Consider the following 23,750-nt stretch of genomic DNA (forward strand, 5'->3'; position numbering starts at 1 on the left):
ATAAATTCATTTTGATAAGATCTTAGAATCATGATCTTGCAAAACATAAAATGATTTTAAGTAAGATATCGATTTTGACAATTTTTTTTGACATTTTGTATATTTGAAAAATATATTTTTATTAATAAAATATGCTTGGTTAGTTTGGTTAATTTGCTAGTAGATTCTAACCATAAATGAGTTAAGCAGCATACGCCATACGCGTAAAACCGATCTTCAATTCATCATCAGAAGTGGACGACCCGGCCCGACTTCGTCACGTCCTTGTCAGATGCACTCGATTCGCAATCTCTCTCACTATAAATAAAATAATAATATATAAATACTTTCTCTATAGATACATATATAAGTATATATATATACCTCTGTGTGTGTGAGAGTGTTATATATCGTACAGTACAGCTTGCAACGCTACATTTACTCTCTCTCTCTCTCTCTCTCTAGAAACTAGCTCCAGTTGTGGCTTCTTCTTCTCCATTATTCTCGTCTGCTCACCTTTTATTTTCTTCAGTTAATGCTCCCGTCGGTGTTCTGTTGACCGTCGGTGTCCTGCTGTTGACCGTCGGTAAGATCGCAACTCACATTTTTAGTTTGTTTGCAATGAGATCCACTGATGTGCATGCTCCTCTTTTGATTCGTTTCTTCATACTTTTTCTGAAGTTCAGATTTGAGTTTTAGTTTCATTTTTTTACTGAAAAAATTGATGATTAATGATTCATGAATGTCACAGAGAAAAAGCTTTGTCATAGTAGCTGTGATCATGAATGCCTTTGTTTGATCCCTTCTGCCTCCATCTTTATTATGATTTTACATTGTTAGTTTGATTTAATATATGTGTTTTGTTTCTGTTATTCTTTGTAGTATAGTGTTATTTTTCCTTTTTGGACATTATTTTTGACTGATTTCGTTGAAATTTGATATGTTAGCAACTCGTATTGACTAAATCCTGTAGACTAATTTTTCCCCTTTTTACCTGAATCGCGATTTTTACTATTTGGAAGAAATGAAAAATACTTTGTCGGTGAATCATATTAATTGTAATTTGTCTTATATGAGACTTTCACACAGTAAGTCGGAACAATTACCATGAAACGATCCTTTTTCCTCTTTCAATCCCTAAACCTAATTGGAATTTGTAAACGAGATGAATCATCTATTCATCATTGTTTTCCTCATATTATCAACAATTAGTCTAAGTTTAACGATTAATCAAGATTAAATAATAATGTGCAATTCATTAATCTCTAATAAGTTCACCTTTTTTCTGTTATTGTCACAGGTCCTATGTGACTTAAGTTACCAAACATTAAAAAGGTATTTTCAAGCAATGGAACACAAGTCATGGCTATGGAAGAAAAAGTCGATTGAGAAGACCATGTTTACACCTGATAAGGTCAACAGAGGGAATGAAGATGAGGTACAAGGGTTTGACTTTTTTGTTACAGATCTTTGACTAAATAAATCCATACATGTTTCTAACATCTCTCTTGTTTTTAGTTACAGGGAATTTTAGCTTATGAAGATGAACTTGAAAGAAACTTGAATACTTCAAATGAAAAGCTTTCAAATGCACTTGCTGAGATTAAAACCAAAGATGACATTGCAAAGAAACAAACAAACATCGCACGTGAAGCCATTCAAGGTCTTTTATAATATGTTTTTAAGATGAATTTATGGTTTTTTATGGTGTTCTTGTTTATATTGACCAAAGTTTGACTTTTATACAGGATGGGAGAAAGCAGAAGCAGAAGTTTTAGCATTAAAACAAGAGCTAGAAAAAGCTACACAACAAACAGCAGAAAGTGAGGAAAGATTATATGGTGTTGATGCAGCTTTAAAAGAGTGTATGCATCAGCTTCGATTCGTTCGTGAAGAACAAGAAAAAAGGATTCATGATGCTGTGATGAAAACATCACGAGAATACGAAAAATCAAGAATCATTCTAGAGGAAAAGTTATCAGAATCGAATAAAAAACTTTCGAAACTAATTTCCGAAAATACCCATTTGACTAAAGCTCTTTTATCAAAAGAAAAACTCATAGACGAACTACATTCATCAAAGAATCAACTGGATTCTGATCTGAGTTCACTCATGAGTCGACTCGAGTCGACTCAGAGAGACAACGCTTCTTTAAGCTATGAAGTCAGAGTCATGGAGAAAGAACTTGAAATCAGAAACGAAGAGAGAGATTTCAATCGAAGAACTGCTGACGTGGCACACAAACAACACTTAGCAAATGTGAAAAAGATTGCACAGCTGGAAACCGAAGCACAAAGACTCCGTGTTCTTGTTAGAAAACGTCTCCCAGGTCCCGCTTCTCTTGCAAAAATGAAGACCGAAGTAGAATTGCTTGGCAAAAAGTCAAACTTTGACCATGATTCAATCACTTCAATTAAACAAATCAACTTTTTAACCGAACAATTATGTTCTTTAGAAGAAGAAAACAAACTTCTTAAAGAATTCATCACCCAAAAAACAAATTTATCAGCCTCTTCTGACATTGATGAAAAGGGAAGCATGGCTGAATCGTGGGCCCCATCTTGCAAAACAGTAGGAGCTTCAGATATCGGATTAATGGATGATTTCATTGAAATGGAAAAGCTAGCAATAGTTTCAGTTGAAAATCAAGAAACCCAATTCGATAAAAAGTCAATTGAAAAACTTATTGAGATGATTGAAGGGATGAGATTATGTGATAAAGCTTCAGAAACATCAACAACAGAAGGATACACAGTTCGTGTTCTTCAATGGAAGACATGTGAGCTTAGTGGTGTTGTTGAATCGTTTGTAAAAACTTGTAATGGTTTGTTGAACAGGAACGTTGACTTTGAGAAATTTGTCAAAGAGTTGACTTTGACTTTGGAATGGATTGTGAACCATTGTTTTTCGCTTCAAGATGTGTCAAGTATGAGGCATGAAATGGATAAAAGATTTGATTGGGGGGATGAGAATCGTGGTGAGTTTGAAGAGGTTAAGAAATTGAAAGATGATTTGGATAATTTGGAACAGAAATTGGAATTGGAAGTTGGGAAGAGTGAGTTGTTGGTTATGAAGGTTAAGGAATCGGAAAAAGCGATTGAAAATTTGGAATTGGAATTGGAATCTTTGAAGGTGTCAAAGGAATTGGATATGAAGGTGAAAGAAGATCTTGATGAACAGTTGATTGAGGCGATTGGTGAGTATAATGAGATTTTTGAAAAATCTATGTCTGTTGAAGGGCAAGAAAGTAATAACACTAGCTGTAATCAAGAACTGGAATCCGAAAATCTTGATCAACATTTCATGCCTGAAAGGTAATTTTTTTTCATTGTTTATCAAATATAATTTACTTTTGTTTTCCGATTTTACATAACAACATTTTTAAATGACTAATTTCAGTGTGATAGAACGGGATATACAAACAATTGAGTTGAATGAAGATGAAAAGAGACTTCAAAGTGTAAGTTGAAGCTAGCTGTTAAATAAAAAGTTTGCTAATAGCTGATAAAAAATGACGTTTGGTAAAACTAGTTGAAATATATAAAATGACACAAAAGGGCATTTAAAAGAATGTGTTTCTATAATTAATTAAGAGGTATATTTGGAAAATTTAAAAAAAAAAACTCCTAAAAAGCTAGTCTAAGTAGCTTTTTAAAAAGCTAGCTTATAAGCTGCTTTTTGGTTTGCCATGACAACATAAAAAAGCTCAAAAAATAAGCTAGCTGTGATGTGCCAAACACGACCTATAACAATTAGGAGTCATGGTCACCTCGTGAGTCCTATTTATCAAATCCCCAGAAGAAAAGAAATGATGATGTGATCTCTGATCCGATCAGATCAGATCATCATTTCTTCTGACTATATCTCAAATTTCTTGTCGGCAACAATTATAAGTTTATAACACTCAAAAATTGCACGCAGGAGCGTGAAATAATAGCGGCTTCAGAAAAATTAGCCGAATGCCAAGAAACAATTTTAAACCTCGGGAAACAATTAAAAGCATTAGCTTCACCAACAAATGCATCCGTTCCCGATAAAATTATATGCAACCCGATTTATGAAGCTCCGCCACCACCACCATCACCGCCGCCCCCCGTAACCGCCGCCACGAACCACCACCGGATTTCTCTTCTCGATAAAATGATGGCGGAGGATGCGGCAAAAGCTATCGAAACCACAAAAACAAAATCATCATTTGTAGGTGTAAATGGGATTAATGGAATAAAACATCAAGAAGATGAAGATGCTTTGGTGAATTTTTTGTCAATTGTTCCAAGTAAGAAGAAGAAAAGTGGAGTGTTGAGGAAATTGCTTTGGAGAAGGAAGAAAAGTAACAAGTGAAATGACTTTTTTGTCCTCCTAGTTGACATTTTTGGCATATGGTTTGAATATTATTATACGACACGTATGTAAAAAAAAAAATTATAATAACAGTAGATTATGTCAAATCGAATGTAATTAGGAGGATATACTTTAGTTGTGTGGTGGGTTGGGATTTGGGAATAATGTGATTTGGCTTTTGGTTGGAATCCCTAAAAGATATAGAAAGAAGAGAGATGGATTTTTGTTGTAATGTGATGTGTGTATATATAACTGTAACCTAAAGAAATGGGATTTGCTTTTGAATGAAGATCTAAAACTTTTACATAAATTAATGGTTTCTACATTTTAAAATATATAATTGTTACTTTGATAAAGGTGGAAACAAACAAACAATGTATCTAATGATATTCTTATATTGAGAAATAAAATGTGCATCATTACTCCAAATAAATATAAAGATCTCTCAACCATGACTATCATTATGTATATTCCTCAAAAAAAAAAAAAGTTCAACAAGGTTTACAACATGACTCTACATTCTAAATATAGAAAGTCGAATTTGATTATTAATTTCTATATTTGATAAATGTTGCAATTTCTGGGAGGCCACCCTCCTTATAACATTCAGCAATCCGTTCCATTTGTAGGTCCCACGTGCCCTCAATCGATGCCAAATCAAGAAGAAAAGCAGCTTCATCTAACGAAATCTACACTTACAATTTTCTCAAAATTCAATTTACTCAAAAGGGTATTTTAGACATTTCATTTTTTTTATAACAGGGTTTTGTTACCTGGGCAGCATCTTTGCCTTTCATTAAATCTTCTTGTTTCCCTTCCTCTGACACCTTTTCTTTTATAAATTCAATTTGTTCATCATCCCATTCCGCCATGTCAGCAACTTCCTATATATTAAATTAACAAAATAACAAAAATTTCAATTATATATATTGTTATATTTACAAAAAACAAAAAAAAATTCTTTCAACCAAACCTGATAGGGACAACCTAAAGTCCACCATGGCGACTTTAATGCACCTCTTGCAGCATCTTTGGCTTCTATTTTACGTCCAACCCTAAATATTCCAAAAATAACACAAGAAATTTGTAGGGAAATTTTTCATATAAAACAAAATCAAAAATTATTTTAAAATTTTCTCATACTTGAGCAAAATCTCAGCATTAAAAACAAAAGGGCGTCCAAATCCAGGAAAATGCTCCTTTTTGGTGTAGAATTCTCCAGTCACCATTGCTGAAACCTTTTACCAATGGCAAAATAGTCAATTTGGATATATATTTACAGACAGGGGCAAAAAGGGTATCTTACATGATCTCCTTTCTTGAAATGATCCATCACTTTACGTTCCAGGATGTCTGGAAAAAGGCCAACCTGTGAATAGATTAAGGATCTGTTTTAATTGGATGGAATGGAATGAGCCATTCCATTCCTTTCCTGATTCCATCATACCAAAACTATTGTCTCATATTACCTTCTGAAGAAGGTACACGTCCAAATTTGGATTGCGTGATTTACCAAAATCGCCCTTTGTGTAGAGTTTTTCACCAACTTCACCTGAAGCATGAAACAGTTCATTGATGCCTCCATTAGCATCCTCTTCAACTAATAGTCTGTGAATATATTGGTCTACCTGAAATTAATCATGTCAAATAATCTATCTTTAAATTAAGAACTTGACTATGTCTTACCAACTTATAATAAAAGGGCATTTTGGGAAAACTCACATTCTTGGCCAAAAGCCAGACTCCATAACTACGGACCTCCACCACTGGCATCTCCATTCTGTATGTAAGAAGCTCAATTACATGAAGAAAACAATCCCCACAACGAGGGGCAATATTGTAAAATTGTAAAATTCCTTACCCAGGTGGAGCAGTTGGCCATCTCAATAATGCTGTTACAGAACCTAGAAATTGAAAAAAAGAAAAAAAAAAAAATATATATATATATATATATATATATATATATATATATATATATATATATATATATATATATATATATATATATATATATATATATATATATTAGTTTTATGAGATTTCACTTTTTTAAGTGTTTAGATTTGATACAAATACAAAATACAAACCTAGGCTGTTTTTTGATAGAGGGATTGCTAGGGGAATCATCCCATGTTTCATAGCAGGGGAGATTATAGATTCACCTGTCATAAAGCAATGAAAATGGCAGGATTTTAAGGTTTCTGATAAGTGATTGAATTCAGATATGATGATTCATGATTCCAAAGGTTTTACTTTTACCTCTCACCTGAAGCATCTTTAGAAGGTGATGCAGGTGTTCAGGAGGTTGAGCTACAGCAATGTCCTTTATAAACGAAACATGGTCTGCACATTTGAATTGGGATAAAAATTATGATCAAAGAAGTCTTCCCAATTTGCCATTTTATTCACAAGAAAACATTACGAACCATAGATTTGATAACTAGATACGAATCAATTATATACTTGGATGAAAAAGACAATTAATGATCAGAATCTGAGTCTGATCAATATATATCAAATAACTACATAAACCACATGAATGGAAGAATCATTCCTCTTGTTAACTATCATATCAAATATCACTACTTCTATTGAGGAAATTTGTATTGGAAAATCTCCATTCGCAAACAGTAACGAGTATGGCGAAACAAAATGCAAATTCCAAACTTCCAACCCACAAATCGCCAACAATGACAAGTATGATAAATTAAACTAACAAACTCCGTTATCGATCGTAAAAGCTTCGGAAACGCTGATAGAAACGATAACTATAGCTCCGATGTGCACATTATCAGGAAAATGATTCATAGATGGTTTGAGCTTAGAGTAAGAGCAGGAATCACCATACCAGAAGAAGAAGAGTAGCATCGAAATGTGGCACTGCGGCGGCGACTGAGAAATAGCGTAGGCAGAGCAGCGGCGCGTGGAGCTCCAAACACCAATCCACCGCCGGCTTTCATTATTCTCCTCCGGATTTAAAAGTTGAACCAAAATTCACAACCAAGTGTTCGTTTTTCTGTCGTCGCGGCTGTGGATAAAAGATGCATAGATATGTAATGAACCGGTTAATAAAATCAAGTTGGGCTTAATCCCAATTTCAAGGCCCATGAATCATTAGTGTTTAATTAATATTCTAATCCAGAGTTCAATTAAAAAAGGAAATTGATGGAATTGAAAAAAAAAAAAAAAAAAAAGTAATTTGCGTTTCCGAAAAATAAAAATGACTTGGAGAGTAAGAACAAAAATTTTATTTTTTTTTCAATTTTCTTCGACTTCGAAACACAAAAGAAAATCTTATTTTTCTTTTCATTCTTTTCTTTTTTCTCCTCTTTTTTAAAACTCAAGAACTAACGGTTTACAAAAGTTTCTTTTTTGATTCGTTTCAGTGGTTGCATTGGGGATGTGCGGTTGTATGGGGCCTCCGATTTTAAGAGGCCTCCAAATTTAGGACAGATATATAGTTATGAAGTTGGTATATTCTGTATTCATAAATATTTTTTATGAGTTATCATTAAATAAAATTGGTCGTCAGTTTCTTATATACACATTGTAGAATTTGGTTGCAATCTTGAAGTCAATTGAATTATGAAAAAAAAAAATCAAAATTAATCATAAATTCTAAAATCTAACAATAATTTAATGAAATTATCTATATCTAAAGAAAAATACAAATATGTTTCAGGATTCAATATTTTATGTACATAATATTTTGTGTACATATTTCATTAAGCTATGGGTTAATTTGAGCGAATGTTTGAATCATACAAATAATATCACACACTTTTGGTTTCTTATTCACAACAGAAAATTTGAAGTCATTGAATATTAGTGAGTTAAAGGTGAATATTATTGAGTTAAAGGCAAGTTGCAAAATATATTGAAAATAGGTTGCAAAATAGCTATATCTCACACATCGATGTTGATGATTTATTCAACAAATTGAAATTATTGCAAAAATATTGTTGATTGTTCCTATTACACTTTTGAAATCTAAAGCTTTTAAAATCTTGTTTGCTCTCAACCATGCCTGAATAGAGATCAGATTCTTTATTGAGGATGGAGTTTTTTTTTTTTTTTTTGAAAATATTGATTATCAAAAGTTTAATAGATACATTTGTTTCTAAAATGCTAGAAAGTCGGTATTTAGAAAATATTAATGTGCTGGCTTTTTATCTCTTTTTTTAGAAAAGTATTAATAAGTGAAGATTGTTAATACAGAAGTACACAATCAACAAAGTAATGAAATAAAACAAACTAAATTCAGATATATTCAATATACAAGAATCAAATTTACAGAAAACATACTTGTTTGATGATTACACAGAAATATAACCACGAAATTGTAGAGATTGAGGCCTGCTTTAGCAGTGTCCTAAGACAGAAATTTCTCTGGGATAGGTCTGTCTTAAGGATACAACAATCCAATTCAAGAACAGATCTTGAATCTGTCGAAATTCACCATGATCCCTTTGGAAAGATAGACGATTTTTTGAGAGAAAGATTGTGTGTTTATTAGCCTCCAAATTCTGTCCAGGTCCTTTCATTTATAGGCTTCTAATGGTGGTTGTAAACCACCAACCGAAATTAACTGCCAAAAACTGTCTGCAGTTAATCCTTTATTTAACAGAATTTGTTTTTCACTGATTTAATAAAAAGATTAATTAAGGACTAATTAATTTCGAATTATATATTAAAAAATATTATTTAGTCAAGAAGAGCCCAAGAGGCCCAAGGCCCTATCTTTGACCATTAATATTTAATAATCCAAGCCTACTACTAGCCCAATTTGACTAGTCCAACACCACAACCCAAACCCACTTTGCTTAACCCATTACTTGGTCCATTTGAATAAATGAGTGGGACAAGCTTTATAAGGTGGGAAAAGGTTTCCTCTTCCACCAATGTGGGATAAGTCCCATATTGTAATTTTATAGAGCAAAGTTTCAACAATACCCCACATTTTCTATTCAAACTCCATGAATACCCCACATTTGAATAGAAAATAAGTGAACTTTGATATTCAAATAAGGGAAGTAAGATATGACATGCATCTGAATAGGTGTTGGAAAACTTGAACCTTTCATAGTGAGTACTACTTGGATCTACTTTGTGGGTAGTGAACTAGAGTCTTAAACTAACCACTTTTTATAGTAGAATCAAAAACAAGAAGTATCACACATATCATATCTAAGCATGGTTCATTTCTTACCATTGTGTTCTTTTCGGTCGTGAACAATCCTTTCTTCATGAGACTTTTAGAGAGCTTAGCCATATCAGCTCCCAAATATGCGACCTCACATCCATCTCACACAGGTAATGCTAATCTGGAACAATCCGTACTATTCCACTATAGAAGCTATCATCATTATTAAGAATAAAGAATTCATCCCTATATCATCAACGAAAAAACACAAAATAGATATCATAGGAGTGAGCATACCTTGGTGTTGGTGGTTCTTTAAGTCTTCCCCAACTAGTTGTCCTATTGAACCTAGACCATGGGATCTCCAATGTTGCTAGGTTAGGTTTCCGCCTGGTGGTGACTCATTGTGTTGGCTTTAAGCCCATTCCCCTCGATGTGAAGAGAACTTGCTCTCTACTAAGGCCTTTTGTCAAGGGATCAGCTATATTTTCCTTTGACTTTATGTAACTAATGGAAATAATTCCATTCTTCAGCAAGTCTCTTATTGTAATATGTCTGCGCCTAATGTGTCTCGACTTGCCATTATATATATGACTTTGTGCTCTAGTAAGAGCAGCCATACTATCACAATGTATGGCAATGGCAGTAACAGGTTAAGGCCACAGAGGAATACCCTCTAGGAAGCTTTTAAGCCATTCAGCTTCTTCAGCAGCTTTGTCTAAAGCAACGAACTCTACTTCCATTGTAGAACGAGTATTCACAGTTTGCTTAGATGATTTCCAAGAGATAGCAGCTCCACCAAGAGTGAACACATATCCACTTGTGGATTTTGCCTCTGAAGTATTGGAAATCCAATTTGCATCACAATACCCTTCAAGAACAGGAGGATATTTTGTGTAATGCAGTCCATAATTCATTGTATGCTTTAAATATCTAAGCACTCTCACTAGTGCATACCAATGATCTTTTCTAGGATTGTGGGAGTAACGACTCAATCTACTTACACTGTAAGCCAAGTCCGGTCTAGTACAATTCATAATATACATTAAGCTACCAAGAACTTGAGTATATTCTAACTGAGCTACACTATCACCTTTATTCTTCTTAAGATGACTTGAAGGATCAAAAGGGGTGACTACCGGCTTGTCATCATAGTGTCCAAACTTCTTAAGTACACTTTCAATATAATGGGACTGAGTTAGAGTATAACCATCGGATCTTCTTTGAACTCTTACACCAAGGATCACATCTACTACTCCCAAGTCCTTCATGGAAAAGGAGGAGTGTAGCATTTTCTTGGTTTGATTGATCACATCCAAATTAGTACCCATTATAAGCATATCATCCACATACAAGCATATGATGACACAAGCATTCTTGTATTGTTTGACATAAACACATTTATCACATTCATTAATTCTAAATCCATTAGAGAGTAATGTGTTGTCAAACTTCTCATGTCATTGCTTTGGAGCCTGTTTTAGTCCATAAAGTGATCTAACTAACTTACAAACTTTGTTTTATTGACCCTTAACCACAAACCCTTCAGGTTGGTTCATATATATCTCTTCATCTAGTTCACCATACAAGAAGGCAGTTTTCACATCCATTTGGTGTATTTCTAAATTGTGAATGGCTGCAATTGCTACTAATGTGCGAATTGATGTAATTCTTGTAACAGGTGAATAAGTGTCAAAAAAGTCTTGACCCTCTTTTTGATGATACTCTTTAGCCACTAAACGAGCTTTGTACTTCTCAATGGTACCATCAGGTCTAAACTTCTTCTTGAATATCCATTTGTGCCCAATTGGTTTTTGCCCAGGTGGCAAATCTACCAATTTCCAAGTGTTATTCTGCACAATGGAATCAATCTCACTTTTGATTGCCTCTTTCCAAAAGGGAGCTTCAGACGAATCCATAGCATCCTTGTAGGTTTGTGGTTCCTTATTCAATACATAGGTCATGTAATCAGGTCCAAAATCTTTGGCTATTTTGCCCCGTTTGCTTCTTCTGGGTTCTAAGTTCTCTTTTTGAACCTTAGAAGAACTCTCTTCATTTGATTGTAAACTTTTGTCTGAAATGGTATCATTTAGTCCATCATCCAGAGGTCTTTTCCTAAAGCAGGTAACCTCTTTCTCTTTATCCTTAAAAGGAAAAATATTTTCAAAGAATTCAGCCTCTGCTGATTCCATGATTGTTTGGTTATGGATATCATCAACATGTGATTTAAACACAAGAAACCTATAGGCTGCACTATTCATGGCAGGGCCAAGATAGATGCAATCTATGGTTTTTGGTCCACGTTTAGTCCTCTTAGGAAGAGGTACTTGTACCTTAGCAAGGCAACCCCACACTTTCATCCTTTTTATAAGAGGGTAACCTCCCTTTCCATAGATGATAGGGTGATTTATCACTCTTTTTATGAGGAATTCTATTAAGTATTGAATTTTCTGCAAGACATGCTTATCCCCACAGATTATATGGTGCTCCAGAAGTAATTAACATTGAATTAATCATGGTTTTCAATGTTCTATTCTTTTTTTTCTGCCACTCCATTTTGTTGGGGAGTATATGGAGCAGTTGTTTGATGTATAATACCATTTAAAGAACAAAATTCAGCAAAGTCTTTGGATTCATATTCTCCTCCTCGATCAGACCTTAGAATTTTGATCTTTTTGTCAAGTTGATTTTCAACTTCAGCCTTGTAATTCTTAAAATAATTCAAGGCTTCATCTTTGGTATTTAACAAATAAATATAACAATACTTGTTACGATCATCAATAAAGGATATATAATAATTCTTTCCTCCTCTTATAGGTGTTGCTCTAAAATCACATAAATCATAGTGGATTAAGCCAAGTATTTCATTAGATTTTTCAACTGATTTATGAGGATGTTGTGAAAATTTTGATTCTACACAAACCTCACATTTTAAAAATTTATCTAATGAACATTTTGGTAACATGCCAAGTTTTGCCATTCTTTGAATAGAACGAAAATTGACATGTCCCAAACGAGAATGCCACAAAATTGAAGGATCATGCATATACATAGAAGAGGGGCTAGTAGTGCCCATTATTGCATTAACATTATCATTGGTTACATCATTGTTTGGTGTTTCAACACCATAGTACAAAGGTAAGACACTGACTTTGAAGAGACCCTCACTAAGGTATCCCTTTCCAACATACACCCCACCCTTGGTGAGAACAAACTTATCAGACTCAAATACAAGTTTGAAACCTTTGTTACTAAGAATAGGACCAGAAATCAAATTCTTAGTAATTTCAGGAACATGCAAAACATCACTTAAAATGAGTTCTTTTTCAGAAGTCAGTTGTAGCTTCACTTTTCCCTTTCCTTCAACTTTTGCAGTAGAGTCATTTCCCATAAACATTGGTTCAGAATCTGAGACTTTCTGGTATATAGAAAACATGGTTCGGGAGTTGCAAATGTGCCTTGTGGCTCCAGTATCAATCCACCAATCCACACAATTGCTAACCACGTTGGTTTGAATCACAGCAACAAACTGATTTGGTGATTCAACCATGTTGGCTAGACCAGAATTTCCTCCACCAGAATTGTCACCATTGTTTCCATTGTTCCCTCCATTATTTCCTCCATTGTTTCCTCCTTGACCCCTCCTGAATCTGCAATCTTTGGCCTTGTGTCCCATTTTGCCACAAACATAACATGGACCAGAATTCTTCTTGAAATTCTTCTTGTTAGGGCCATGATTTTTGCCATCTTTGGAAGAGTTTTTGGAGCCTTGCTTCCCTTTCTTGTTGTTGTGCTTTGTCCTTGAAGTACTTGTTTCTCCAACAAAGTTTGCACTTGGTTCCAAGGAATTTGCATCTACCTTCTCGTTCAATTTGTTATCTTCTTCCACACGAATTCTCAACACAAGTTGCTCAAAACTCATGTCATCAGTTAAGTGTTTAAGATATAGTTTGAAATTCTTCCAAGAAGGAGAAAGTTTTTCAATGATTGAACCAACAAGAAAGTTAGAGTTTATACCCATACCTTTAACTTCAAGATCATGTGCAATGACTTGAATTTCCTCCACTTGTTTGAGGATAGATTTGGTATCCACCATCTTGAAATTCATGAATTTTCCAATCACGAATTTCTTGGAACATGCCACTTCTGTTTTGTATTTCTTTTCCAGTGATTCCCATATCTCTCTTGCAGTAGTCATGGTAGAGTAGATATCATAGAGAGAATCATCCAGGGCATTCAGAATATAATTTCTGCAATTATATTCATTTATGTTCCAAGTTTCCACTACCCTTTGATGTTCTGCCAATTGGGCTTCACTGGGTGGTGTTGTTCCTTCTGCAGTGGTTATACCAACAGGAGGAGAGGGGGAGTCATCAGTGAGAACATTGGAAACATGAAGAGTTGTTAGATAAAACAACATCTTCTGTTGCCATCTCCGGAAATCTGAGCCTTTGAATTTCTCAGGCTTTTCCACATGTGTTTTGATGATGGAATTTTGATCCATTCTTCACTCTTTGATTTTTGTCTTAGAATGTTAATACATAAGTACACAATCAACAAAGTAATGAAATAAAACAAACTAAATTCAGATATATTCAATATACAAGAATCAAATTTACAAAAAACATACTTGTTTGATGATTACATCAGAAATATAACCACGAAATTATAGAGATTGAGGCCTGCTTTAGCAGTGTCCTAAGACAGAAACAACAATCCAATTCAAGAACAAATCTTGAATCTGGCGAAATTCACTATGATCCACATTGGCCCAAGGCCCTATCTTTGACCATTAATATTTAATAATCCAAGCCTACTACTAGCCCAATTAGATTAGTCCAACACCACAACCCAAACCCACTTTGCTTAACCCATTACTTGGTCCATTTGAATAAATGAGTGGGACAAGCTTTATAAGGTGGGAAAAGGTTTCCTCTTCCACCAATGTGGGATAAGTCCCATATTGTAATTTTATAGAGCAAAGTTCCAACAAAGATATGATATGATGACAGTGAATTTACGAGATTTTTGTTACAAATTTTATGTGTTGAATTTAACGATAGCAAATTTACTTAATAATATTTTACAATAAATTTGTTATGTGGCCTCGTTTTGATTTTCGCTCAAGGTTTCCAAAATATTAGGGTGAGACCTGATTCCTTCGATAATATATCAAATACGCTAAATGTTGACATCTAAAAGATTTCAAAGAATGACACTATATTTTCGGAATCCAAAAGTTATAAACCAAACTAGTAAACTATATCCATAAAAACCAATAGACCACAAAGATAAAAGGAAAATTGTGATCAACCCTTTTCATTATCTTATCCTTGATAAACTAGAAACAATTTTATTGTATGTCAGTCTAACACATTCTACTCCTACTTTTAGCACTTGTACAATCGCCTATAAATTCTTACAAAACGACGTTTGCACAGATAAGGTGGGAAAAGGAATGGAACCTAAAGAACGTTTGCTCAAATATATTTTTCTCAATTTTGAAATAATGAAAATAATAGAGTACAATTTTTAGTTCGACAGTAGAAGAAGATGAGAAAATTTAAGCTTGGTTAATAAGCTCGTTTGTAATTACGTTTTTGACCTCACTGCATAGTGTATCGGGGTTATCTCCTTGTACAGATGGATGGATGATAATTTTCACTGATCCGGGGTTTAATATTGTCTCCATGCCAGCTGGCATTATTTTCCCAGTTCCAACAAGAGTGATTGGAACCACCGGTACTCCCGTTTTTGCTGCAATACTGAATGCACCTTTCTACACATAAACAAAAAAAAAAAAAGGTTTAAAAAATTTCATCAGTTTTAAAAATTAAAATTAATTGCAAAAAAAATATAAAAATCATTTCTGTTTATTTATTTTTCTACACATAAACAAAAAAGATGCTATAATTATACACCTTGAATGTGCCCAAACGTCCATCCTTACTCCGAGTACCCTCGGGAAAAAAGAAAACGGATCCACCATTTTTAACAAGCTCCATGCATCTTTTTAAAGTTTGCTATGCTCACAAAAAAAAAAAAAAATCAATTAAACATAATTCAAAAGTAATAATAATAATAAGACAAAATTACATGATTGGTCCTGTAGTTTGCCAGATCTACCATGCTGAAGACAACTATGGAAACGTCTACACGCTTAGTCCCTGTTGTTTCATTTTCTTACATTATTGGTCCTTTACCCATGTAAAATGACTGTTGTACCCTTTTAATTTAATTTAAATCTTTTTTTAATTTAATTGAAAAACAAATAAATAAACCCAACCCCCCCTCGTGGTGGTAGATGGCGGATGGGCTTATTTTCTAATAAATAAAACATTAATTTAAAACCAAAAATAATAATAATAATAATAATAATAGGGTTTTATACAGAAAAGTACCATTATTTCAGGAAATCTTTTGATAAAGTCCTAATTTATTTTTGAACAAGATACTCCCAATAATTTAATTTTACACAATAGTCTATCATTTCTTGTTAAAATAAAAATAATGACTTTTTCGTTAATTTTGGCAAAATATTAAATAATCTGGACTTTTCAGTTCAGAAAAAAGACTATCAAAAAATTTCCCAAAATATTGGAACTTTTCTGCATTAATAAAAAAAATCAAATTAGGGGTAAAAGAGCAATTTCAGATCACTTTGGTAACAAAATGTAAACCAAGTGCATAGATGTTTCCACAGACCACCATAGTTGTCCTCAATGTGTTAAATCCGGTAAACCACAGGGACCAATCGCGTAATTTTGTCAAATAATAATAATAATAATACCAATTGGCTCCTGCTGTCCATACGCTTAAGGGGAATAAGACCCATTAAAAACATGGCCCACCCAACAACAGGAAAAAGGAAGATTGCAGTCTTGCTAATGAACTTGAGGTTTCTGCCTAAAGTCAGAAGGGCATAAATGTCCAAAAAACTCTGGTGATTTGAGACATATACAGCTGGAGAATTCTTGGGGGGTAGATTTTCTAATCCCTGAATCTTTACTTTAAAAAATGGATAAACACTCATACATGCCCAAATTTTGGCAATTAAATGATGAAAGTTTCTTTGGTATCCATCTCTTAACACCACAAATGGATGTGATATCACCATTAACACAAATAAAAATAAAGCAATAATTGATGTCACGCTATAAAAGCAAACCCCTCTAACTTTTGAGATCAATTGGAACTCTGCATACAAAGGAATTTTCAAAAAAATAAATTATTAAATGAAAGAAATAGCAATGTGCTTTTGTATCATTGTATTTTCGGTTTTTTTTATTCTTATTAAAGCAATGTAGTTTGGAAATTTTACTAAAGTTAATGTATTCTATTTTGAATTATTTTTTTTTCTTATCATAGCAGTGAAAATTGCTTTGTATTTATTTAGATAAGGGTTAATGTCATAAAAGACCTTATATTTTGTGTTTTTTCCGGATTAAACCTTTGCTTTATTTTTTTCTTGAAAAAGACTTCGTATTTTTTCCGATAAAACCCTCAACTTTCCAAATGCTTCCAGATAAACCCTCAACTTTTTTAGTTTTTCTCGAAAAAACCCTCAGATTTTATAATTTTTTTAAAAAAAAATGACTGAAAGGGTTTTAGATAGGAAAAAATAAAAAAATACAAGGTCTTTCTCAAGAAAAAAAAATAAAAAAATTGAGGTTTAATCCAGAAAAAACTCAAAAATATAAGGTCTTTTTTGACACTAACCCTTTCTTTACAAAAAAAACCCTCATCCTTCTAACTATTTCCTAAAAAACCCTCAACTTTTTGCGGTGCACCCACCACTACAATTCACGTACAAAAGGAGAAAACAGAAAAAGATGCTCAAAGGGCAGGGGACCACTACCAATCACAATGATCCTGCTGAGGTGGAGGAAGAGCAGGGGTATATTGGGAATTAACAGCAAAAGTGGGCAGTGCAGTTATAAGAAGTGGGGGGCAGAGCATTGCATTTTAGGCAGGCAGAATATTTTAGAAGATTCATCTTCTTTTGGGAGACCATAGCATCTCGAATCGCTATATCTATCCTTTTCTTCATTTGTTTCCAATTGTTCTTAATTGTCCCTGTTGTTTCTTGAACATTGCGTGATAGAAAGTTGATTCTGTTGTCATTACTGTGTTCTATTTATCAAGTCAGTAAGTTCATAACACTTTTTTATTTTTTTTTCCGAAAAAAAACCTCGCGTTTACAAGTTTTTCGAGAAAAAAAAAAAAAAAAGACAAAAAGGGCAAAATCGAAAAAAATGATAAAATGCAATGTCTTTTTCAAGGAAGAAAATAAAATTGAGATTTAATCTGGAAAAAACACAAAATAGGAAGAAATTACAGTTATGATGATATAATAAACAAATCAACGAAAGTACATTGCTATTTCTTGTAACCCAGAAAGGAAAATAGGAATATACCTGGCAAATGATATGCAGCTGAAGTGGATCCATTTCCAGCAATTTCTGATCTAACTATCACAGATCTCATTACTTTACAGAAATTATGCAATTTATGATGATGACTTGTTTTGCAAGAAAAGATTTCATCCTGATATAAAATCCGGTGAGACAAATGGGCTCTTTTTCTTTTATCAAACATAAGGCTTTGTTGAATGCCATCTGCATAAAAAAAACACCAAGCATTAAAAAAAAAGTAAAAGCAAGAAATAGCAATGTACTTTCATTGATTTGTTTATAACAGCATCTTACTTTCATTTGTTTCAGATCAAATATTTCAAAAGGTTACTTACAGTTTTTAGAACATTTTCCCACTAAGTCTTTAGATGGAAACCAGTGCAATACCTTATGAACAAACAACAATTGAAAAAACAATATCAGTGTAAACATAAGATGACAGATTGTGTAAAACTGTAAACAGCTTAATTGGGTAGAAAAAATAGATAATTAGGTTAAAAATGTCACTTTTAGGAAGCTAAAAGTTAGCTTCCATTATAGCATTACTATCTCAATGACAATTGCTACTAAAAGAACAGAGGAAGATATATTTACCAATTGAGTAGATGAGGAGTAAGCCATTTGTTCCTTCTTACTTACCTATATAAAACAAAGAGTTCAGCATAATAATAACTTGCTAGCAAATGAATTTAATTGTTCATCCAGATTTGTTGCAAGATTGCAAATATTCTGTAAGTTGAATGAAAAATATAGTGCAATCGGAGTTCCAAAATCCAAAGCCACTAGAGAAAGAGGGAAATTGTATGAAAATTGGATTAATATCCGAAAATCCACAAGGCTCTAGTACCTCCAATTGAATTATGAACATCACTGGTATAAACAAAGTGAACAATGAAGTAAAAAGTAAACTCTTACGCAAAGTAACTCAAATTTGATACAGAAATGCTACTTAATCAAATCACGTATGTTTAAACTTGAGCTCTACCTAACACGATGATGAAATGAAAATTATCATTATCAATATGCATAATAATGGTCAATATAGAGGTTTCTATAAACATCAGTCAATCATTAGGGTTTCAAAGTGAGCTTAAATGTGTGTTTAACTATGAAAATCAAAGAAAATAAGCCATGGATTTTTAGCCTTACAGAAAGCAAGGTATCAAGACAGATAGTTATTGGCTCGGTCTCCGGTGGAGCTGATTGGCGACGTTTTACCGTCGCCGGAGCAGATGTTGTGAACCTGAATGGCTTGAAGGTTTGTAGGGCAGAAGAGGTGTGACGCGACGCCCGGTGATGCGTATGGGCTGGTATGTCCGGTGATCATATCAATACAATTCGGTTAGATTTGGGTATCCCTCGGCAATTTAATAGTTAAATATTTGGAAATTACAAATAAAGCCAAAAAAAAAAATTAATGACTTAATTAATTTTTAGCCGAAACAAAGCCGGAAAAAAAATTAATGACTTAATCAATTTTAGCTGAAATAATTAGGGTTTTCATCAAATAATTTCGGCCATCAACAAATTTAGTTATATAGTCTACACTTTTTTTAATGGACCATGAAATCGGCTCATATCCAACTCTATAACATGTAAGTATAAAAAACAAGATTTTTTATAATTTTTTTGAAATAGTAGACTAAGAGCCATCTAAGATTTCCTGTTGTTTGACCAATAACTTTAGTAATTTGTTTATGTTAACAATAAAAGTCTGTCAATTTGATTACGATTCTATACATTTTAAGTGTGATTTTTGAAATGTTGATTATAATTTCGTAAATTTCATTAGTTTTTCTATAAAATTAGAGAATAAAAACTATTAACCACAACATCAATATCAATATTTTTGTCATTATATTTTTCTATTATATTTGTACTAAAATAGTATAAGTTCTAGTGAATATTTCGTTTTAGTTGTAAATGTAGGAGGAAAAGGGTTCATGTTAGAGATCTGGATACCCCTTGAATCGTGTGAATTTTTTCCAAACTGATATTTCTATCATATACATGGGTTGCAATAAATTCAGTTTACGATAATTCAAGATGATACTTACAAATCTAGGCACAGAAATTGCCATCCAAATTGCAATAAGGATTCTATGTTCGTATGAAAAAGAAGAGAGCTAATGATTTTCGTGTGTTACTTCTCAAAGAGAATATTCGTTTATATATAAACGAGATTAGGGTTTGCCTCTTAAGGTTGGCCGTCATGGGTTGCTTAGGAAGCAAGCCATGGAAATCCGAATTTTAATGAGGATTTAGGGTTTCCATGTAACGCCCGCAGATTCGGGCTAGTCAATTTAGAGACAATAAGCGTTAAAATTTACTTTTTGATAGAAGAATATTTAGAATAAATAATCTTAACCAAAGTATAGTATATGTCACACGGACTTGGTACATATAAAGAACACTGAAATCCGACTTATAACGAATAAGTTATGACCCATCGAAGTTTTGCAACAAAACCGGCACGGCTCCGCGTATCGTGAAAAGTGAATTTTTAACGAAATACTTTTTAGCCTTGGCGACCTAAACAAAATCGTAGCATCTGTTAAATCGAGAGCGTATATATAGAAAACGTCCAAATCTGACTTCATCTGAGGAAGTTGTGATTTTTCTAAGATTTAGCATAACAATATGCATCCCGAAAATCAAATTTTAGATCGATCGATTTTTAGCCGATACAATCTAAATGAGAATTGAATATCTCATTAATATAAGCTCAACGATATAAAGACAGACGAAAACGGATGACAAATTTATGAATTTTTAACGGACTTTAACTGTTTAAGTCTGTTAAAATATAACTTTAAAATAAAGTCAAAATTAGCCGACGAAGAAAGTTGTAGATCACGTCGCTACCTACACGTGGATATAAACAACATTAAAAACGGAGCTCGTATGCAAAAGTTACGAAATTTAGAAGATAATTAAATTATGGGTTAAGATGTGAAGCTGACACGTGGCACAATCTCATCCCCACCTTCCTCCCCACGGCTTCGCATACGATTTCGACACATGTCAGCGTATGCCCAGCGTAAGGCTTGGTACGCTCCGCATACTGGTTCTCCCAGCGTATATCTCAAGTACGCCCCGCGTACGCGCAATCCTCAGCCTATAAATAGAGGCGTTTTTCCTCATTTCTCTTCACATTTTTTCTGAACTTCCCTCCCAAATAATCTCAAACCCTCTTCCCCTTTCCCTAGCACTTCCTAAGTGTTAGAAGCGAGTCCCGGAGTGCCATAAGGCTTCGAGAAGAAGAGCTTTCCGCTCAGAAGTTCTGTCATCGCAAAGCCCGGTTCTTCGCTAAAACCCCTTGTAAGTGAGTTATGCTTACCCTAATTTAAGTATAACTTATGTTTAAGTTCATTGTCGTTGTTATGAACCTATAAACAAGATTTATCAATGATTCCAAGTAGTTACACAGATTGATCTACTTACGAGGATGATGTATAGGTTGTGATTTAGTGAGGTGTTTAAAGTTTTCCAAACAGTATACTTCGTATACCAAACGGACCTTACCTTCGATATGATCCTACCTGGTTGTTCCTTACATGATAGATCTTGAAGTAGACTTTGATTTAATGATGAATCTAGACTAATAATTAGTCGCAATAAATATTAAACTAAAAACTTAGTGATAATAATGCTAGGTTTCGTCGAAGGAAAAGACGATTGTTAGAAGCAAAGCGTTGCCTAAATTTCAAGTCATCACTTTAACAAGTGAGTGCATAGTTACTTTCATCTTACACATAGATATGAAATATTTAATATTAATACATGTTATATGTGCTTATTATATGTGTTCCTGATATCTATGTTGAATGAACGATTTATACATGTTTTACTTGATTTAAATTGTATACGTATTTTTATACCTATAAGAATATTGGGTAAAGATGGGTAGCTGAATGATGAGAGATTAAAGATGATGTAAATGAACATTAGCAGTTGCGCCACAACCTGTATGTGTTTTTGAACTACGTGTTCACCAAATGTACTCTAAAAATCCTGGCAGCTACGCTTAAAGGATAATATTGATAGTTGTGCCTAATAGATAACATCATAATCCTAACAGTTGCGCCTAAAGGATAATACTGGCAGTTATGCCTAATAGATAACCTCATAATCCTGACAGTTGTGCCTAAAGGATAATATTGGCAGGTATAACTAATATATAATATCGGCAGCTATGAACTTAGTGTCTGTTGGATAAACTCTGATAGCGATGGACTTCTTGCCTATTATGTAACGACCCAATTTTGAAGTCCAAAAATTTCATTTTTAATTAAACACTTTGTAAAACATTTGTAAATAAACAACATTCGATCATTTCATTTCTTAAAACATATTTTGTGTCTGCAAACCAAAACATAAAATCACCTATAATGTCAAAGTACAAATCCCAGAATAATCTCATAGTGCGGAAAACAACGTGCATGTATGATGCGCCGCTACCGCGCCAGCTCCTTCCCCTTCGATGAAGAGGTACCTGAAACCAAAACTGAAAACTGTAAGCACAAAGCTTAGTGAGTTCCCCCATCGTACCACATACCATACAATCACATAACATACATACTGCCAGGCAATTATGGGGCGCCCGACCTACACGGTACGGCCATTCTGGGGTGCCGACCTACCCGTGCGGCCATTCTGGGGTGTCGTACTACCCGTGTCAAGCCATTATGGGGTGCTGACCTACCCGTCGGTCCTAACAACCGGACTTGGGGACTATTCCCCTCCTACTACCGCTATCACATTTAACATATCATGTCAGCATATAACATATAATCACAAACTGTCAGACATATCTAGGGTGCCTGACCTACCCTTCGGTCCTAACGACCGAACTCTATCACTATCACATATAACACATCATGCCAACATATAACATATCAGGTAGTAGCAAATCTATATGATATCACAAAATCAATCATCTAACATACAACTCCTACTGGTGGGCCGGCATTGTGGCCGTAAACCCACCACTACTGGAAGGTAACTCACCTCAATGTCGTGCAATGTCTGAACTAGCCTCGACGCACAAGTCAACTCCCTACGTCTCCTCGATCCCTACACGACAACCTTCAAGTCAACACACATCACATACAACCCTAAACAGGTTCAGTCCAAATTCAGTCAAAGTCAACATCGCCGAGTTGGCCTACCAACTCGTCGAGTCTAGCAAAACTCGACGGGTTCTCCTTTAATCATAACATCGGGTCCATCTTCATCCGACTCGCTGAGTTCCTCCTTGAACTCGTCAAGTTCATTTTCAACTTAAGAACTTTTCCAGTCTATGACTCGCCGAGTTGTATGAACAACTTGTCGAGTCCATCTTCAAAGATTGGGAGATTGATATGGACTCGCCGAGTCCGCTCATACCACTCGTCGAGTCTCATGACTTCCAGACCCCTTTTCGTGTCTAAAACCACAAGGGATTTCCCTCCTTACACTTACCCATTCACAGAAAGGGTTTGGTGCACAATGGTCATCGACTCGTTGAGTGCCAAGAGCAACTCGCCGAGTCCAACCTTGACCAATTCCATACAGTCGATTTAAATGAGGTCTAACACACCAAAACCATAGATCTTGTCCTAGTGTCCATTTTATATGAAAAGTTCCAAACTTGATGCACATGCATGGGGTTTTTAGCTCAAAAATCCATTTAAAGTGTCCTACAAGGTGCATGGGGCTCTCATGGCCCTAAAGTTGGCACCTTTATGCCATGAGACCCCTTTTAAAACCCATATCTGAAGCTAGAGTCCATATAACACTCCTTAAATCCGAAAATGGCTTGAAAAGCCCTAAATGCACCCAAGATCTACAATCTAAAGATGAACCACTAAAAGAAAGACCAAAGAAGGGG

At 34.2% G+C, this 23,750-nt stretch overlaps 3 protein-coding genes across 6 annotated transcripts; 1 reads left to right on the plus strand and 2 right to left on the minus strand.

Moving 5' to 3' along the window:
- Positions 1-380: 380 nt before the first annotated feature.
- LOC111879162 (filament-like plant protein 7) lies at positions 381-4,631 on the plus strand. 2 transcript variants are annotated; one of them, XM_023875631.3, is made up of 6 exons: positions 381-565; positions 1,280-1,417; positions 1,498-1,642; positions 1,728-3,294; positions 3,380-3,440; positions 3,902-4,631. In XM_023875631.3, exons 2-6 carry the CDS (start codon positions 1,328-1,330, stop codon positions 4,319-4,321), a joined length of 2,283 nt encoding a protein of 760 aa, XP_023731399.1. In that variant the 5' UTR covers positions 381-565; positions 1,280-1,327; the 3' UTR covers positions 4,322-4,631. The 2 variants fall into 2 exon arrangements, with proteins under 2 accessions (XP_023731399.1, XP_023731400.1); XM_023875632.3 differs by having other exon boundaries at positions 1,504-1,642.
- Positions 4,632-4,698: 67 nt separating this feature from the next.
- LOC111879173 (protein IN CHLOROPLAST ATPASE BIOGENESIS, chloroplastic) lies at positions 4,699-7,489 on the minus strand. The gene is made up of 11 exons (XM_023875646.3): positions 7,170-7,489; positions 6,581-6,664; positions 6,409-6,483; positions 6,183-6,225; positions 6,044-6,101; positions 5,791-5,949; positions 5,628-5,690; positions 5,465-5,559; positions 5,295-5,376; positions 5,095-5,205; positions 4,699-5,010 (listed from the first exon to the last, which is right to left on the minus strand). The coding sequence occupies exons 1-11, from the start codon at positions 7,279-7,281 to the stop codon at positions 4,870-4,872; spliced, it is 1,023 nt and encodes a 340-aa protein (XP_023731414.1). The 5' UTR covers positions 7,282-7,489; the 3' UTR covers positions 4,699-4,869.
- Positions 7,490-14,923: 7,434 nt separating this feature from the next.
- On the minus strand, positions 14,924-19,252 carry LOC111879165 (1-acyl-sn-glycerol-3-phosphate acyltransferase BAT2, chloroplastic). 3 transcript variants are annotated; one of them, XM_052770649.1, is made up of 8 exons: positions 19,028-19,252; positions 18,794-18,859; positions 18,473-18,517; positions 18,214-18,265; positions 17,882-18,082; positions 16,255-16,661; positions 15,386-15,487; positions 14,924-15,243 (listed from the first exon to the last, which is right to left on the minus strand). In XM_052770649.1, exons 3-8 carry the CDS (start codon positions 18,497-18,499, stop codon positions 15,028-15,030), a joined length of 1,005 nt encoding a protein of 334 aa, XP_052626609.1. In that variant the 5' UTR covers positions 18,500-18,517; positions 18,794-18,859; positions 19,028-19,252; the 3' UTR covers positions 14,924-15,027. The 3 variants fall into 3 exon arrangements, with proteins under 3 accessions (XP_052626609.1, XP_023731403.1, XP_023731402.1); XM_023875635.3 differs by having other exon boundaries at positions 18,794-18,863; XM_023875634.3 differs by lacking the exon at positions 18,794-18,859 and having other exon boundaries at positions 19,028-19,251.
- Between the last annotated feature and the right edge of the window lie 4,498 nt (positions 19,253-23,750).

The sequence above is a fragment of the Lactuca sativa genome, chromosome 4 (assembly GCF_002870075.4).
Source record: "Lactuca sativa cultivar Salinas chromosome 4, Lsat_Salinas_v11, whole genome shotgun sequence".
Lineage (NCBI taxonomy): Eukaryota > Viridiplantae > Streptophyta > Magnoliopsida > Asterales > Asteraceae > Lactuca > Lactuca sativa.

What these genes read in the sequence shown, in the direction of transcription:
- LOC111879162 (XM_023875631.3), top strand. Translation starts at nt 1,328, where the DNA reads ATGGAACACAAGTCATGGCTATGGAAGAAAAAGTCGATTGAGAAGACC. An exon ending in ACAGAGGGAATGAAGATGAG is followed by an intron (nt 1,418 to 1,497) that starts GTACAAGGGTTT and finishes TCTTGTTTTTAG; the next exon opens with TTACAGGGAATTTTAGCTTA. An exon ending in CAACATTTCATGCCTGAAAG is followed by an intron (nt 3,295 to 3,379) that starts GTAATTTTTTTT and finishes GACTAATTTCAG; the next exon opens with TGTGATAGAACGGGATATAC.
- LOC111879173 (XM_023875646.3), bottom strand. Translation starts at nt 7,281, where the DNA reads ATGAAAGCCGGCGGTGGATTGGTGTTTGGAGCTCCACGCGCCGCTGCT. An exon ending in ATGCTACTCTTCTTCTTCTG is followed by an intron (nt 6,665 to 7,169) that starts GTATGGTGATTC and finishes TCAAATGTGCAG; the next exon opens with ACCATGTTTCGTTTATAAAG. An exon ending in AATGCTGAGATTTTGCTCAA is followed by an intron (nt 5,377 to 5,464) that starts GTATGAGAAAAT and finishes TGGAATATTTAG; the next exon opens with GGTTGGACGTAAAATAGAAG.
- LOC111879165 (XM_052770649.1), bottom strand. Translation starts at nt 18,499, where the DNA reads ATGGCTTACTCCTCATCTACTCAATTG. An exon ending in ACTCCTCATCTACTCAATTG is followed by an intron (nt 18,266 to 18,472) that starts GTAAATATATCT and finishes TTTGTTCATAAG; the next exon opens with GTATTGCACTGGTTTCCATC. An exon ending in GGGAAAATGTTCTAAAAACT is followed by an intron (nt 18,083 to 18,213) that starts GTAAGTAACCTT and finishes TTTTTTATGCAG; the next exon opens with ATGGCATTCAACAAAGCCTT.